Source organism: Cibotium barometz, chromosome 18, assembly GCF_041138505.1.
Source record: "Cibotium barometz isolate CiBa-2024 chromosome 18, ASM4113850v1, whole genome shotgun sequence".
NCBI lineage: Eukaryota > Viridiplantae > Streptophyta > Polypodiopsida > Cyatheales > Cibotiaceae > Cibotium > Cibotium barometz.
Window position 1 is genome coordinate 46,339,873 of NC_141063.1, and position 18,011 is coordinate 46,357,883.

The window sequence follows — 18,011 nt, forward strand, 5'->3', positions numbered from 1 at the left end:
TGGGACACCTGGCTAGAGCTTGTTCTTGGCGCAGAGGACACCCTCCAGCCCTGAGATTCTGCTGGAGAGGAGGCAGGTGGTCAGCAGGCCCATCCCTTTTCCCAAGCCAGATCAGGATCCTTATAGTGTGGCCGCCCATTGCATCAGGAGGAGGTCCCTGTCCTCTCGCGAGATTCCAGTTTTCCCGGGGATCTTGAGCAGGTGATCCCCCCCCTTCTCCCCCCCTCCTCCCCTTCCTTCCCCCTCTCGCCCCTCTCACCCTGGTTCCGCGGCTTCTTCCCCCCTCCCCCCCGCTGTTGAGGTTCGCCTTCCTTCTTCCCCTTGCCCCTGCCGCAGGCACCCCCCTACCCCTACCCCTCCCCCGAGCTTCCTTCCCCCCTCCCCCTCCCCCTTCTCCTTGCTCCCCTTCCCTCCCCCTCGCCTGTCCTCCTCATGCCGGCCGCCCCCCGCTGTGCTTGATCCTCCCCACTTCCGGTCTACCTGGGGGATCTTGAGCAGGTGATCCCTGCCCTCCTGCCCTCCTGCCCTCCTGCCCTCCCTCCCCCCTGTCCCCTCCTCCTCCCCCCCGCCATACCTGATCCTCCCCTCTTCCGGAGGGGATCCCCCCCCTCCTCTCACCCTGATTCTGTGGCTTTTTCCCCCCTCCCCCTTGGTCTTGAGGTGAGCTTTCCTTCTTCCCCTCAGCCCCAATCCCGCCTCGTCTTCATGCTTGCCGTGCAAACCCCCCCCCCCCCTCCTTCCTTCCCCCTTTTTCCTGCGTAATCCTCCTCGGTGTTAGCAGCCCGGCTTAGTGCGCCACTTGATCCATCACTTCTCTGACTTGGTGGTGATGACAATTGCTTTTAACTTCTTCATTTGAGTTGTAGGAGAGTGTATCCAGCCTCGAGAGCCTTGGTGGTTAACCAAGTACTGTTTGCCTCATGTTGGTGCTTCTCTCATGCATGCTTTGAGAGATTGATCTGCAACTTTCTCTATTCAGGTTTGGATGGTACACTAGATAGCCGGACCAAAGTTGCTTGGGAGACTGTTATACACCCCAGATAGGAAGGGGGGGCAAATATGGTAGATCCGGATATGCAGTGCAGAGCATTGATTTGCATGTTTGCAGTCAGAGTTTCCTTCTAGGAACTCAGCCTTTGAAGAATTTCCTTATATTTCACATTTCTGGCTGTACACCTCATGGTGGTGGAGATTGGGATGCTCAGTTGAGGTTTCATTTTTACTGAGGTAGATTGTAGGACACCTTCCTCTGCACTTATAGTTGCCATTATCAGAGCCTGGAGCAACATGAGACCTTTTTTGAGACAGAGGCTTCCTAGATCATAGGATGAGGCTCATAGACATCCCATTATGTGGAATGACCCTATTAGAGATGAGGTTGGGCGACCTTTGGGTGCGTCTGGATATATACAGTAGGAGAGACGTGCATTGACACTTACTGCTTGGAAGACCTTTAAAAGTCTTCCTATCGATCCGAGACTTGCATCCACCCAGCATCTCAGAGGGAGCCTTAGACAGATAGATCAAATTGATGCAGCTATACCTCATGTGTGGATTATTGGCACGTTTTATGACCAGCATCATCCTAGGTGGCTGGGTGTTTTCTCCAAGACAAGAGTGCCATTACAGGTGTTAGCCTTTCTAGATCAGAATGAGGAGGGAGCTCGTGTTTTCCCATGAGAGGAGTTAGTTGCTAAGGGAAGCATTGGCATGTTGACCCTCCACCTGATATTGTGACCCACAAGTCTTGGTGCTTATGGTTGTATGGTGGATGTCCTATCAGATATCTTCATTGGGATCCTGGTGTGTGGGGATTGATGCAGCCAATCCTATGAAGAGTCATCATTTTTTCAGCTACATTGTCTGTAATGCCAGTTGGACAGATGACTCCTACAGTCAGGCCACACTGTGAAAGTTTTGACATCACCCCATTGATTCAAAAGAGATTTTGGCACAGACGTTGGCACTCATACAAAAGGAGCCAGATCTCCTTCTTCTTTTGTATTTGCTATTGCAGGTATTTAGATCCATAAATAGATCAATTTAGATGAAGAAGAGAACTTGCAAAGGCTTTGCGTAGCAGGAATAAATTTGGCAGACTTTGGCACTCATACAAGAGGAGCCAGATCTCCTTCTTCTTTTGTATTTGCTATTGCAGGTATTTAGGTCCATACGTAGATCAATTTAGATGAAGAAGAGAACTTGCAAAGGCTTTGCGTAGCAGGAATGAATTATCTCTAGCAAAGATTTTTGGGAGAGGTGCTACTCCAGACCATTGTTTGGTGAAGTGGCTTTTTCATTTGAACGGAAATTCTTACTATAACAAGCAGTTCTACAAACTGGTGCCACTACCTTTGTCACATGCATCAGTTGCAACTCTCAAATGTATGTGTTCTAGGGATACTAGCTGAAGGGTAAGGGTTTTGTAGAGAAATCAGCCCATGTTGTAAGAAGCAATTTATGAAGGGACAAAAGAGGTTATAAGAGTAAATCCCCTTCCATGTGTTTCATGACTATTTAAGCTAGCTGGTGTGGTGAATGATAAACTTCATTTGTGCCATGGTGTCCCATGTATTACATCACCAAGCAGGAGGCACATTAAAGTCTATTCACTGTAGGGTTATATTTCTATGAGCTGCTTTTGTATCTTTTTAACGATGGCTAATGCAAGTCTGCTCACAGCTTTGCTCACGTGTGTGCACCCGACCACGGCATCCTCACCATCGCCAGATCAGAGCCATTATTGCTCGGCATCGGAGCCGCCTACCTCGCTTCTACGACCTCTCCATTCTAGACAGCCCCATGGCGAAGATACTTGATCTAAGGAGAGGGCAACACTTCAACTGATCAGCATACATGGATCTACCTGATATACATTTTTCAGTATTTTCCAATATTTTCTACTCAGTATCATCTCGGAGTCTTACAGTTCTGTTGTTATAACTGTAGGACAATCAGTTTTATTGTACTTTTTAGTCTCATTTAGTTGTTCTCTTTGATGAGACACCAACTTCAGATGTACTCTCAGTTTTATTGTACTTTTTAGTCTCATTTAGTTGTTCTCTTTGATGAGACACCAACTTCAGATGTACTCTCAGTTTTGGTCTCATAGGCCACTATGGCCTCTTAGAGATGTTAATATATCATTTCATTTCATTTCATTTCTCTCTCTCTCTCTCTCTCCTTGAGGAGAGCAGCGGAGACCAGATTGACGAGAGCTTATGCAGCATTGGGGAGACTAGAGAGGATGTGTTCGCAGGTTCAGTTTCAGGAACCTCGAACAAAGCTCGGGCTCTTTGACACTTTGGTCACTTCAGCCATGCTGTATGGAGTGGAGATATGGGGACCCTCAGTGGATCACCACAGCCGAGCTGGTAGCACTGACGTATGGAGAGGCCCTTGGTTTCTATGATTTCCTAGATGATTAGGGCCAAGGCCTCCGTACCACATGATATTATCCGTGGAGAGATGGCTGCCCCCCCATTGGTAGTAGAGGCACTCACTCGATAGTCTCCTTTATACATAGCACTTGGGCTCTCCCTAGAGACAGATATGCTCGCTTAGCCCTGGAGTCTTCATGACAGTTGGCATCACAGGGAGACGGATCATGTTGGTATGCACAAATGACAGCTTGGTTCCAGCTGCATGGCTTTAGTATGTACAGGCTACCTCCATTTCAGTACTCCCTGGATGCACCCTCCCACATCGTGTACACTCAGGAGAGCCTGCGAGACCTGGGACTATGCCCTAGAACAGATGGTATGATGACGAGTGCAGAGCCCTATACTCACGACTCCGCATACAGAGAGCCTTGGGAGCCATCACAGAGCAGGAGTCGAGGAGAGAGATGAGGAGACTTACTCGCCGCAAAAGGCGGGCCTTTGCAGAGATACAGGAGCTAGAGATCTTTCATTTCTTCATGAGTAGAGATAGCCCTGTCTCATGGCGGCACTTCAGAGAGCCCCGGACCCCGACACCTATTGCAGACCCACAGACATGGCACACATATGCAGAGGGTCTATACCATGCCCCACAGCAGCCACCTATACCTCAGCCACAGGAGCCTCGACCTACCACAGCTAGCTTCTTTACCCACTCGATGGTACAGGAAGCTATCCGCCGCCTACAGCATGGACGGGCCGCCGACCATATGGGCCTGCAGGGTGAGCATCTCATATATGCAGTAGATTCTTTAGCTCCTTTTCTTGCACACCTGTTTAACAGGGCACTAGCAGAGGGTTTGCCTGCGGAGTGGACGATGCACACCATTGTGCCGATTCACAAAACAGGGGATATGCTCGATCCGAGCAACTACAGGACGGTTATGGTTGGCCACGTGCTAGCCAAACTCTATGGTGCAGTGCTGGAGCAGGAGCTTAGCTTATATGCTGAGCGAGCAGGTTTACGCTCATCAGGGCAGGCAGGCTTCAGGAGAGCTTTCTCTACCACTGACCATGTATTCACTTTGAGATGTATGATTGATCAGGCCAGAGTGAGGAAGAGAAAGCTCTATTGCTGCTTTGTGGATTTCCGCAAGGCATTTGACACAGTACCACGAGAGAGGCTCTTTCAGCGCCTGCAGTCTCTTGGCATACCAGCAGATATGACATGGGGCATCTATGCATTATATGAGCAGGTTTTTGGGCGAGTCAGATGTCCAGGAGGTATGTCCGAGACTATTGCTAGCACCATTGGTGTGAAGCAAGGATGCCCACTTTCCCCCACGCTATTTGGGTTATACATTGATGAGGTGGCTGACTTCATTACACGGGGAGGCGGAGATGGAGTTGATCTAGCAGGTACCTCAGTACATATTATGCTCTATGCTGATGATATTGTATTGGTGTCTGAGTCCCTAGGTGGTCTACAGCAGCATCTACATGCACTCCATGATTTCTGCACACAGAGGGGTCTTACTGTGAACCTTGGGAAAACCAAGGTTATGGTCTTTCATACATCGAGACAGGGCAGGAGTCAGCTGACATTCACTCTCGCAGGATGCCAGGTGGAGGTGGTGACATCATACGTGTACCTAGGGGTTACCTTCTCTGCAGCAGCCACACGCTTTACCATGGGTTCAGCAGCCAGAGCTAGATTGACACGGGGATATGCAGCATTGGCTATGCTAGAGAGACAGTGCCACCAGGCGCATTTTCAGGAGCCCCGGACGAAGGGGTGGCTATTTGACACATTAGTCACACCGGCATTGATGTATGGAGCAGCAGTATGGGCGCCAGGCCTTGCTACTCATTGGTGGACACAGATAGAGAGACCACAGGCCCTCATGATGGCACGCATGATACGCAGCAAACCGTCAGTACCTCATGACATTATCCGAGCAGAGTTTGCTGCGCCTCCTATGATGGTAGAGGCCATATTTCAGACTATATGCCTGCTAGACAGATTCAGAGAGATGCCACAGGACAGATTATCATACAGAGCTTTTTAGGCATCTAGACAGTTGGCTGAGGCAGGAGACAGAGGATCATGGTATGCACAGGTCACACATTGGTTCTCACAGCATGGCCTAGACATGGATCATCTACCACCATTCCAGTATGACAGGGATGCACCACATATCCGTCTCTCTCATAGTGAGAGGAACAGAGTATTGAGACAGGATCTATGGCAGCTCTATACACGAGAGACATGGATATCGCCTACACAGTCTCTTCCACCGAAGATGCTATACTACAGAGATCACTTCATGAGTATCACTGATGATGGATTTATAGAGAGGCCTAGATACATGGAGGGCTTTTTACCACACGGCTCCCGAGTGGCTATTGGTCAGCTCAGAGTTTCATCACACCGATTGGAGATTGAGACTGGCAGAGCAGCACGGATCCCCCGAGAGGAGAGGGTATGCAGATTGTGCAGAGAGGAGGTGGAGAGTGAGGAGCATTATGTATGCAGATGCAGAGCATATACAGCCATCAGAGAGAGATATCCCATTTTATTCAGAGAGCCACATTCCCTACGCCAGATCTTTGAGACAGCAGACCAGCGCATACTGGGGAGATACATTCTAGACATACAGCGCCACAGAGAGACATTATTACAGGCTCAGACAGCTCCAGAGGGGGGGCGACAGACACAGATTACTACATTTTTTCAGAGATCCATACCCCTCCCAGCCCCTACACGGCAGGGAATTACTCTCCAGAGAGCAGAGACACTTAGAGCCCGCATGAGACAGAGGACACCTGGCTTTCGGACACCACGCCTATACCAGAGAGAGATGACAGAGATCAGAGCTCAGTTTCACAGAGAGGGTGCGGAGCGACTGGCTCGCTTCAGAGCACACCCAGGCATGTTCTTCAGGGAGCTGTGGACACCCCCTTCACTGATGTATACCATTTTATACCCCCAGTATGGTACAGGATGGAGCTAGCTAGGTTGCATATCATGATTGTATACTCCATGCATATAGCTTTGCATTCTCCTAGTAATAGAGCTCCATCCCCTGCACACCCAGATTCAGCTTTTTTATTCAGTACTTTTTCATTTTGTTGGGATGACAGAGGATACCCCATACAGGTACTCCGATTTGTCTCATAGGCCGAGTTCGGTCTTTTGGAAGACGTTAATAAAATCTTTCTTTCTTTCTTTCTTTCTCACACGGGCAGAGATTACCAGACTTATCAGGCAGGACTTGATTCAGCTGGACACTAGGAGGACATGGATACAGCCGACACACGAGCTTGGTACGAAGATGGCTTTCTATAGAGATCATCTTCTCCAGCTCACGCAGGATGGGTTTGTGATTAGACCCAGCTACATAGATACTCATCTTTCTGATGGGGTACGGTGTGCTATTGGTCAGATGCGCACATCCTCACACCAGCTAGAGATTGAGACTGGCAGATTTAGAGGAGTACCAGCTGAGGCCATGATTTGTCAGCTATGCCAGATGGAGCCAGAGACAAAGTTACATTACATATGTCACTGTCCAGTATATTATGAGATATGAGGCCGTTTTCACTGCTTGTTTAGAGAGGGTTTCGGACCACTTTCTAGAGTCATGAGATACCAGGATCAGAGATGCCTCGGATTATACTTGCTGGAGCTTCGTAGACATAGAGAGGGTCTCTTGAGAGGGAGGGGAGCAGAGAGGGAGAGACACCTACAGAGGCAGATTACAGACTTCTTTCGACCAGAGATTGAGCAGTCAGGCCAGCAGGCATTGTAGATAGCCCCAGAGTATAGCCGCACCAGAGGTACACTGATTGATCGGGCTATAGAGCTGGGGCGGTCCAGGCGCCCCAAAATGAGAGGCCCATCTCGACATCTGCGGATACTACAACAGAGGATCAGGACCATACTAGCACGGCATGGGAGACGTCCAGTCAGAGTACTCACCATGGAGGACATTGAGGATATCCGCCATCGACCGATGAGAGACATCTTTGGATAGTGATGTGTATGATGCTTACCTTTGTTGCTGGAGTTTTCCTCCCAGATGTTATCCATTAGGAGCTCCTACTACCGTACTTTTCCTCATAGTTGTTTCAGTTTCAGTTAGTTGTTTAGTTGTTTTTAGCTTTTCTTACATAGACATTGTATCAGATCCACCAATTGTTGTAACCTTTTTGGTCTCATAGGTCATTTTGGCCTTCTGAAGACGTTAATATATCATTTCATTTCATTTCATTTCATTTCATTTCTCCCTCTCTCTCTCTCTCTCTCTCTCTCTCTCTTTCGTGAAATGGTGTTTTATATTATATGTAAAAATATACATCAGCCACATGGCTCACACAGAACCTATGGCCCCAAAAAAAACCCCCACAAAAGATCCTCTAAAGGATCATGACCATGCAAACCTGTACACTAATAAGAAAGCCTCCTAGCCAAATAAACATCCCAGATAAAAGCATCAAAGATGAGCCAGCCGAGCCGCCGTAGACCATAATGAAATAACATCTGCATATCCAGTAGTAGCTGAGCTGAGAGAAGAGAAGAAAACTGCCAAAGCAGCAAACCGCGCGGATACGTAGAATGTGCCCATGTATTCCAGACAAGGAATCAAAGGTGAACCCATTCCGTGTAGTCCAAATATGCCAAAGATCTGTCCATCTAAGGAAATGGAATATCACAAGGTGACTGTCCGAAGTAATGACTTGAGGACAAATCTTAAATATCCACTGATGAGCCGAAACAGTAGACCTCTCTACTGCCTCCCAAACGCGAGAGACAAAAGACCAAATCTGACAGGCCACTGGACAACTCATAAACAGATGCGTTTCAGTGCATGTCGTGCAGAAGAAGCAAGAGGCCAATGTAATTTTACGACGGCTGAGCTGATCCCGTGTAGGTAACCCTCCCACCAACATCCTCCAAATGAAAACCTTACCTTGGTAAGGGAGTTTAGACTGCCAACCACGCATAAGAGTTTTTTGCCACCATGATTTAGACTTGTGTAATCCCCACACCTTATTGGCCTTGGCTGAAACCCAATCTTTCTCTGATATGAGCTTATGATAGACCTGGTTAGCTGAAAGTGATATCAAGTCACCAGATTTACATAGTGCCCAATCAAGCCAAGGCTGATCTGCAGATGGCCGAGGCAATGGAGTAAAAGGCTCAACTGCATGCATGATGTCAACCCATAGTGGCTGAAATGTCCGAGGAACCCTATAGTGCTGCCGAATACAACGAAACGAATATGGCCTGTCACGACCAGGTATCACAGCATCTCGGATTCTAACCAAGCTTAACCTGACCATGTGGTTGAGTCGTATGCGTGAAGCATCTCTGTCTGGCCAAACAATGACACGCGACTCCACAAATGTTTCGAACTGCAAAGAGTTCAAAAGTAGTCTTTCATGACCAGGATCCCACCGAGCCAATAGTAGAACTTCATGCCAAGAAAGGAGAATATGCGATAAAATGTGAGATGAGCGAATACGGACAGGATGAGCCGCATTCACAATGTCCCACCATGAAGCCTGCACACGTGTCCGTCCATGTGACAATCCCTCCAACTCAATCAAGTCACAAGCCATGAATACCCAGGCTGCTCCTGCAAACACATATCCTGAAAAAGCGCCCACCTATGCGCCACCATATGCAAGCGGACATCCAGTAAAGCAGCCCCACCCATTCTTTTGGGCGTCGTAATGTGATTCCAAGCTATCCATGTTTGACCCATAATATTTCCTTGCCTCTTCCACAGCATAAACCGAATGGGAGCAACCAAATGGAGAAGAGATTTGTGCGTGCAAGGTAGCAAAGGCAAAAAATAGGAAATCATGCTAAGCATAATAACCTGAGCTACCTTAACCCTCATGTGCATAGGCCACCCTTGAGCTTTCCAATACACAAATTTATCCGAGGTCCGAGCAGAAATCCAAGCAAGAAGCGCTTGGGGGTCCACATCCACACCCACTGGATACGCAAGATGACGAACAATGTGTCCTGTATGCACCACACGGCCTTGCCACCCTAATGCCTCAAGATCAAATTCCGTGCATACGATGAGGGCTGATTTTGTTGAATTTATTTTCAGCCCAGAAGCCAATGCAAAATTATTCCAAGCTTCCATTGCTCGATCTATATTGGCTTTTTCGGCCCTGAGAAACATAAAAGTGTCATCTGCAAGGGCTTAAGCAACCAATTGCTTGCCATGAGGGAGATGCAAACCAACCACTTCACCATGCGATGCCATAGCATCTAGGCAAGATAACATAGGATGAGTGGCAATGGCAAAGAAAAGAGGGCTAAGAGGACAGCCCTGCCGGAGAGAACTGGTGAGAGAAATACCATCCGAAAGTCCTCCGTTGAGCATAATCCGCGTGATACAGCCAGAACCAAGTAAATGCACCAAATTAGCCATTTTGGGACCAAAGCCCATGGCTGTCATTAACTGAGAAAGGAAAGACCAGCTGACATGATTAAAAGCTTTTTCAAGATCCAGCAGATGCACCATCACAATCTCTTGCTTCTTTGCCTTGGCATAATCCACTCCAATTTGAACATTAAGAATATTATGCAAAATATTCCTGCCATGCACAAATCCATATTGATATGGATGAATAAGAGTAGGAAGCACCTTCTGCAAGCGATTGGCAAAAAACTTTGTAAAGATTTTATACATAATACCCATAAGTGAGATCGGGCGCCATTGAGCCAAAGAAGTAGGCAAAGGGACTTTGGGCAACAAACGAAGTATGCCCAACTTCCAATCGGCAGGCATATATCCCTCATCCCAAACCCTTTGACAAATAAGCGTCAAAGGCTCTGCAAGCTGATCAGCATATTTTCGGAAAAACTCATTTGTCAAACCATCCCAACCAGGGCTCTTTCCCATGGGAAGTTTGGAGAGAACAGCTTCCACTTCCCCTTGAGTAACAGGAGCATCAAGCTGAACCGCCACATCAGGGTCAACTTGATATCGTACTTCAGCAAACAATGACTCCCTTGCAGCCAGGACAGCCGGCGAGACATCCTCTCGAGGGGCAAGCAAATCTTCATAAAACCTGATGCAATGCTGAATAACCGCAGAAGGTTGAGTAACAAGGTTGCCTTGGGCATCCATCAGCCTAACAATATTCTCACGCATATGTTTTTGATGCAACTTACCATAGAAGCGATGAGATTGACAGTTAGCATCCCGCAAAGCATCAAGACGTGCAAGTAGTTTAAAGCGAACATATCGTGCTTCCTTCACCCTAGATAGCTCCTTTTTCACCCATTCTATGGCATCCACAACTTCAGCATCCATAGAGTCAGTAAACATGAACGCCTGCAAGCCCTTTAAAAGCGACTCAAGAAGAGCCACATGCTGTTTTTGTATAGAGGCATTAGCAAGACCATAATGCCGTGCTAATTTCCGAGTGTTGGTAAGGAACACTGGCCAAGCATAATAATCAGCCATGGACACTCTTGTGGAGAAATGTCGTATCAACTGACGCATATAAACATCAAAAACTTCATGCTCCAAAAAAAGGTGATTTAAGCGCAAAGGCAAGCGTCCCAACAAGCCTGTATATGCATCCACAGGATGATAGACCATTTCAAACACAAGCGGCCAATGATCTGACAAAACGTGTTGCTGATCTACCATCATAGTAAGAACCTCTGGCAAAAAGAGATCTCTCTCTCTCTCTCTTTCGACCAGAGATTGAGCAGTCAGGCCAGCAAGCATTGCAGCTAGCCCCAGAGTATAGCCGCACCAGAGGTACACTGATTGATTGGGCTATAGAGCTGGGGCGGTCCAGGCGCCCCAAGATGAGAGGCCCATCTCAACACCGGCAGAGACTACAACAAAGGATCAGGATCATACTAGCACGGCATGGGAGACGTCCAGTTAGAGTACTCACCATGGAGGACATTGAGGATATCCGCCATCGACCGATGAGAGACATCTTTGGATAGTGATGTATATGATGCTTACCTTTGTTGCTGGAGTTTTCCTTCCCAGATTTTATCCATTAGGAGCTCCTAGTACCTTACTTTTCCTCATAGTTGTTGTTTCAGTTTCAGTTAGTTGTTTAGTTGTTTTAGCTTTTCATAGGGGTTGACATTGTATCAGATCCACCAATTGTTGTAACCTTTTTGGTCTCATAGGTCATTTTGGCCTTTTGAAGACATCAATATATCATTTCATTTCATTTCTCTCTCATGTACCCATTATCGGAGCGTGGCGAGTAGGCAGAGATGAAACCAGGGCGAAGATATTGATTATCAGGTTTGGTGACTTGGAGAAGAAGAAGGCCTTCCTCTCCAAAAGGATGGCCCTTAAGGGGGAAAAGATTTATTTGGATGAGGACCTTACACCGGCACAGATAGCACACCGGAAGGAACACATGCCGCATGTGCTTGAGGTAAGGAAAGAGGGGAAATGGGCGGTATAGAGAGATGGCCGAGTCATCATTACGGAGAGGAGGCCCTCTTGACGGTGTGCGGCCTATGAGACCTTGCGATTCACGGTGTGGAATTGCAACGGAGCCCTTAGAACAGATGCAGGATACTTTGAGGATACTTTCAGACACAGTGATATTGCTATGTATACGGAGACCCATCAGTGCGCAAACAAGAGGCTTCCTGACGTCAGGGGTTATAGATGGGAATCAATTTTCCGCCGTCAGCCATGCACAGTGGGAGGTACCAGAGGATCTGGAGGAGTGGCAATACTTTACAGGGAGGAGCTTCGTGACAAAATACATGTGGTACATAGAGATGCAGATGCGAGGTACATGTGGGTCCGAATATGCAGAGAGGGGCTCCGCGAGCTATATGTTGCGGTATGCTACTTTCCCCCAGGCCACTCCAGGTTTGCACCATCAGGAGAGTCGCCCTATATACCACTATATGATGATATCATGAGGTTTGCCAGCATGGGAGACATATTACTATTGGGAGACTTTAATGCACGCACAGGCACAAAGCAGACAAAGTTGTATGATACTCAAGAGGCTATGTATCGGGAGATCACGGCAGAGGATGTAGGGTTGCAGAGATCAGCACAGGATGAGGGGGAGATGACAGATTATGGGAGGCATTTTTTCTCACTCGGGAGTGCACATGGGTTGGTCATATACAATGGCTTATCGAGATGGCAAGGATCAGATGCTCTCACACACTGGAACTCTAAAGGGGGAGCGACCACAATGGACTACTTGATGGGATCTCCTTCATTGATTCCTGATGTGCGGGGTTTCACGATTTCCAGTAGGCCCATTGGCATAGCAGCCGATCATGCATACCTGAGTTTCACACTAGTAGGTAGATCCCCGAGAGATGGGCCAGCCACTCATCTACCTAGGTACCCGAGATATCAGTTTACACGTGAGATAGTTGGGGTTTATCGAGATGCAGTATCTGATGGCTTGTTCGCTTTAGACCCGCACAGCCCTCTGGACAAGATCACGAGAGGATTGGCAGGTGTACTACATGGATCCACCTCATATGCCTTTCCCTGCACTATGATCCCTTCCACCCACCCCCGCAGCACTGCCCCACAGAACAGTCGGTATGATGATGAGTGTCGTGAGACACGAGCACAGCTACAGCGTGAGATTGCCATTGGGTCTCACACGCATAGACAGGCCAGGATGATTTTTTGGCGCCTTGTGCGGAGGAAGAAACGAGCCTATTTGGCTAAGCTAGAGGAGGAGATCTACCAACTCTTCCTGGGGAAGGACAGCAAGAGGGCATGAAAGATGTTTAAGGAGAGACAGCCTGGTACACCGATTACTGCACCTGAGGCATGGCATACTTATGCTAGAGAGCTATATGATGCATCAGGACAGCCCCCCACCGCCCCTCCACTGGGAGCTAGACCGGCTAGCAGCACCTTTTTACTATGCGGATGGTGCTAGCTGCGATAGACAGGTTATAGAATGGAAAGGCACAGGATCAGGATGGGCTAGTTGGAGAGCACTTCTCATATGCACGAGACACTTTGGCTCCGCTCATCGTACATATGTTTAATCGTACCATTTGTAAGGGTTTCCCGACAAGCTGGGCAGAGCATATCATTGTACCACTCTTTAAGAGTGGGGACCCCATGGTACTAGGCAACTACAGGACGATCATGATTGGTCATTACTTGGCCAAATTATATGGCTCTTTATTGGAGTCAGAGCTGAGCGGATGGGCAGAGAGGCATGGTCATCGAGCACATGGACAGTCCGAGCTCCAGGCGGACTATCTGATATGGTGACCAGCACGATAGGGGTGGAGCAGGGATGCCCGCTATCGCTCACCCTCTTTGGACTGTACATTGATGCCGTCTCTGATTATGTAGACAAATTGGGAGGCCCAGGGGCATGCTTGGCAGGGGTGTTGATACCCATCTTGTTATATGCTAATGATATTGTTCTAATCTCACACTCTCCGGAGGGATTACAGAGACACTTGGATGCATTACAGGCTTTCTGTGCGGATAGAGATCTGACAGTGAACCTTGGGAAAACCAAGGTTATGGTGTTTAACACCTCACAGGCATGGGTGACGAGATCAGAGCCTCAGTTCACTTTTCGAGGGGAGCCGATAGAGTACGTCAGGTCATATGTCTACTTGGGAGTTACTTTCACAGGATTGCGTTTCTCCCTGAAGGAGGCAGCAGCAGCAGCAGCTAGATTAGCTCGAGGGCATGCAGCCTTGGGGGCACTTGAGAGGCAGTGTGCACACATACAGTTTCAGGAGCCACGCACCAAATTGTGGCTATTTGATACGCTTGTCACACCGACCCTCCTGTACGGAGCTCCAATTTGGGGGCCCAGTATACATCACAGAATCTCAGAGAGGGACATATGAGGGCTGGAGGCAAATAGAGAGACCATTCATTATGATGATTGCCCGCATGATTCGGAGCAAATCATCAGTACCACATGAGATTGTTCGGGCTGAGCTAGGTGCCCCACCAATAGTAACCGAGGCCCTATTCCAGGCAGTTACCTTTTTATAGCGGCTATGGGAGCTCCCTCAGTAGAGGTACTCCCGATTGGCATTGACCTCATCCATACAGTTGGCAGAGGATGGAGATACTCATTGTTGGTACGCTCAGATGAGATCATGGTTTGACCTACATGGTTTGCGGATAGAGGCACTACCACCGTTTTAGTAGAGTCTGGATTGTCCATTTTTGGATCTCACCCGCTCAGAGCGAAACCGCGTGATCAGGATGGATATCATCAGAGTGGACACAGAGAGGACATGGACTAGCACCCCTTGAGCCCTTGGGCACGAAAATGGCTCATTACAAGAGCCATTTTCTACACCTCTGACTGGATGATTTTATCACCTGCCCGGCGTACATGGATGTACACCTATCACATGGGATACGTTGTGCCATTGGACATATCCGGACCTCATCACACCAGCTGCGGATTGAGACAGGGCGATATGTGCATCAGATCTTGGATGATCGCATTTGTCAGCTATGCTACCAGGAGGTAGAGACAGAGGAACACTACATTTGCCGATGTACAGTCTATTATGAGATCCGAGGGAGATATCACTGCCTCTTTCGAGAGGGTTTTGGGCCGTTACATAGGGTCATGGAGTTTGAGGATAAGAGATGCCTGAGACTTTTTTCTACTTGATCTCACTGAGGAGACACAGAGAGACCCTCTTGGTAGACAGGAGGCCGAGCCATGATGTACCTAGACAGAGGACCTTGACAGATTCTTCGGCACCAGCACCAGCAACCTAGTCCACACACCGCCTGATACCTCCTCCATTGGGCCATCAGGGCACCGACCACGCTCCCAGGGAGTCACCACTGATAGAGCAGTTATCTTATGTCGTGCTTGTCGGCCACGCCCACTAGGATCCCGACCATAGCATCCTCACCATTGCCAGATTAGAGCCATTATTGCTTGGCATCGGAGGCGCCTACCTTGCTTCTACGACCTCTCCATTCTAGACAGCCCCATGGCAGAGATACTTGATCTAAGGAGAGGGCAACACTTCAACTGATCAGCATACATGGATCTACCTGATATACATTTTTCAGTATTTTCCAGTATTTTCTACTCAGTATCATCTCGGTGTCTTACAGTTCTGTTCTTATAACTGTAGGACAATCAGTTTATTGTACTTTTTAGTCTCATTTAGTTGTTCTCTTTGATGAGACACCAACTTCAGATGTACTCTTAGTTTTGGTCTCATAGGCCACTATGGCCTGTGGCCTCTTAGTCTCATTTAGTTGTTCTCTTTGATGAGACACCAACTTCAGATGTACTCTCAGTTTTGGTCTCATAGGCCAGTATGGCCTCTTAGAGACGTTAATATATCATTTCATTTCATTTCATTTCATTTCATTTCTCATATGCGTATGCACCTCCATGGGCGTGGGCATGTGCATGCCATGCACACCACCTCCAACAGCCAGGCACACATGCACACACAAATTTTGCTGTGTGTAACTGTTTATCAGGTGGTTAAGGAAGACCTTTTACAACTAGCTTTGGCACGAGGAAAAGTAGAGGAAATTGTTATCTCAAGAGTTATATGCAGTCGACTATTAGGTGCAATTGCACCAATGCTTGAGCAGCAAGAGATCGAGCATTCTTTTTTGAACAAAGCAATGGCTCTTTGTCAGGTTAACATCAGAAGTTTCAGTATTTCAAAGGCAAATGTTAAACATAAATACTACAAACAATACATTCACAATGTCTCCTGCGGTGTAGTTGAGTCAGTTAGAGGGTTGAAGTCCCACACAGAGGTCGTGGGTTCGACCCCTGCTTACTGCAGCTACAGCCCATCAGGTCGACGTACCCAAAAGATTTCTATAAAAAGAACAATGCGATCACAATTTTGTGCTTTGAACAATAGGACACGGATGCAGAGGTTCGGATAAGCATGTGTGAGCAATTAAATGCCATATCACATGCTGTTGGGATTGAAACAACCAAGGTTAGTTAAAAATTTTATCAGTTATTTTTCACTTTATCATAAAAACATTGCAATTAAAGACTGACATTGTACACAATTTGTCATAACATCTATTATTATTTTAGTAGTAGGAGATTCATTGAAGTGGTTAGCAGCAAGAGGTTGATCATCAGGCACACTTTGCTGGGAGGGTACAAGAATAGTGGTAAATGCCTTCTTCCAGGGGATCAAAGGGGCTGTCCATTCAGAAATAGCATAGTCACATGGGACACGAAATGGGGACGGGGAACGGGGACGGAAAAGACTGAGAATGGCCATTCCTTGTAGAGTGACATGGGATGGGAAGATGCTGCCATCCCCAACATTCCCGAGTCTAAAAATGCCCATTCCCTGTGACCATGAGAAATAGGGACCTGTCTTTACAAGGGCATCTTCTGCAAGGCTGCATGGAAGACCGAATCGATAATGATAAATTAGAAGTTAGAACCTTGCAAATCTTTAGGTCTAGGCACAAGCACTGGTTGAATTGTGCCTGCTGAAGAGTGCCCTTGAGCTGATGTGCTCTTTGTGGCCTGTCAAACCTTCCACAGCTCCGTTCATGGGGTTGGCCATTGAAGTCAATATAATTTGAACTATCCTATAATGCCTAGTTGAGCGAGTAGAAGACAATCAGGATCTGGATGTTTGGGGATTCAATAATCCCATAAAACCAGGGATATAAATAGGGCATGGGGCCTTTGTAAGTGTGTGGAATCATCAAAGTGTAAGCTCTTGATCTAGTCTAGCCATGGGGGCAGACTATGGGTTTCCAAATTCAAGGCTGGCTATTGGACGTGATATGGGACCAGTCCCCATGGGCAAGGTGGTCCAATGTCTAGATTACATCCAATCTAACTCTCTTGTGCTCAAGAACATCCAATCTTACTCTTCTGTGCTCAAGAACATCCAGTCTAACTCTCCTGTGCTCAAGGTTGGTCCAGAGCTGTGGGGCCTATGATTGGGGTAATGAGGCCATTAATTTCTTTCCATGTATTCTTCATGTGTTTGTGCATGTGGGTTAGGTGATTTGAATGCAGGTTGAGTGCAGATGGTTACATAAGGTTGTAACACTCATCAACCCAAGCATAGGCCTGACAGCTCAGGACCACCCCCCCCAAGCACAAGAGAATTAGTTCAGGTGGAACAAGAGTTTGCATAATTCATGAAAGCATGGTTGACTATACAAAACTTCAAAGGGAGTTGGCGCAGAAGATACTTGGACTTTATTATTGATGGCATGCTCCACCAAATGAAGAAACTGTCCCATACAGCCAGCTGCTTTTGACAGTATCACTCTCAACATTGTGACCATGGTTTTGTTCATGCTCTAGTCTGCCCATCGGATTGAGGGGGAAGTGCTCTTGTGAACTGGTGGAGCTTGCTCCCCAAGCGAAGAAAAGAGCCTTCCAAAAGGACCCTGTGATCTTAGGATCTTTGTCAAACACAATCCTGTACACTTCTCGAATGAAGATTTGAGGCACCTCTTATCATTTGAATGTGACTTGCACTGAATGAAGTGTGCCTGCTAAGTGCTTGCTCAACCAATCCACCTTTGTAAAGATACATTCATTTTGAAACCTTCTGATTTTTGGCAAACTCCAACCAAAGCCACTACCAAGTCCATAAGG

General features: G+C 47.5%; 1 protein-coding gene across 6 annotated transcripts in view; it reads left to right on the plus strand.

Moving 5' to 3' along the window:
• Nucleotides 1-18,011, plus strand: part of LOC147629404 (uncharacterized) — a 305,268-nt gene that overhangs the window by 70,638 nt on the left and 216,619 nt on the right. For 4 of the 6 annotated variants that reach the window (XM_086812666.1, XM_086812667.1, XM_086812665.1 and 1 more), the window contains 2 exons: nt 15,887-16,051; nt 16,285-16,365. The exons of the other annotated variants lie outside the window; for them this stretch is intronic. In XM_086812666.1, the coding sequence (XP_086668792.1) occupies nt 15,887-16,051; nt 16,285-16,365 (246 nt within the window). The remainder of the gene's footprint in view (nt 1-15,886; nt 16,052-16,284; nt 16,366-18,011) is intronic. 6 annotated transcript variants of the gene reach the window in all.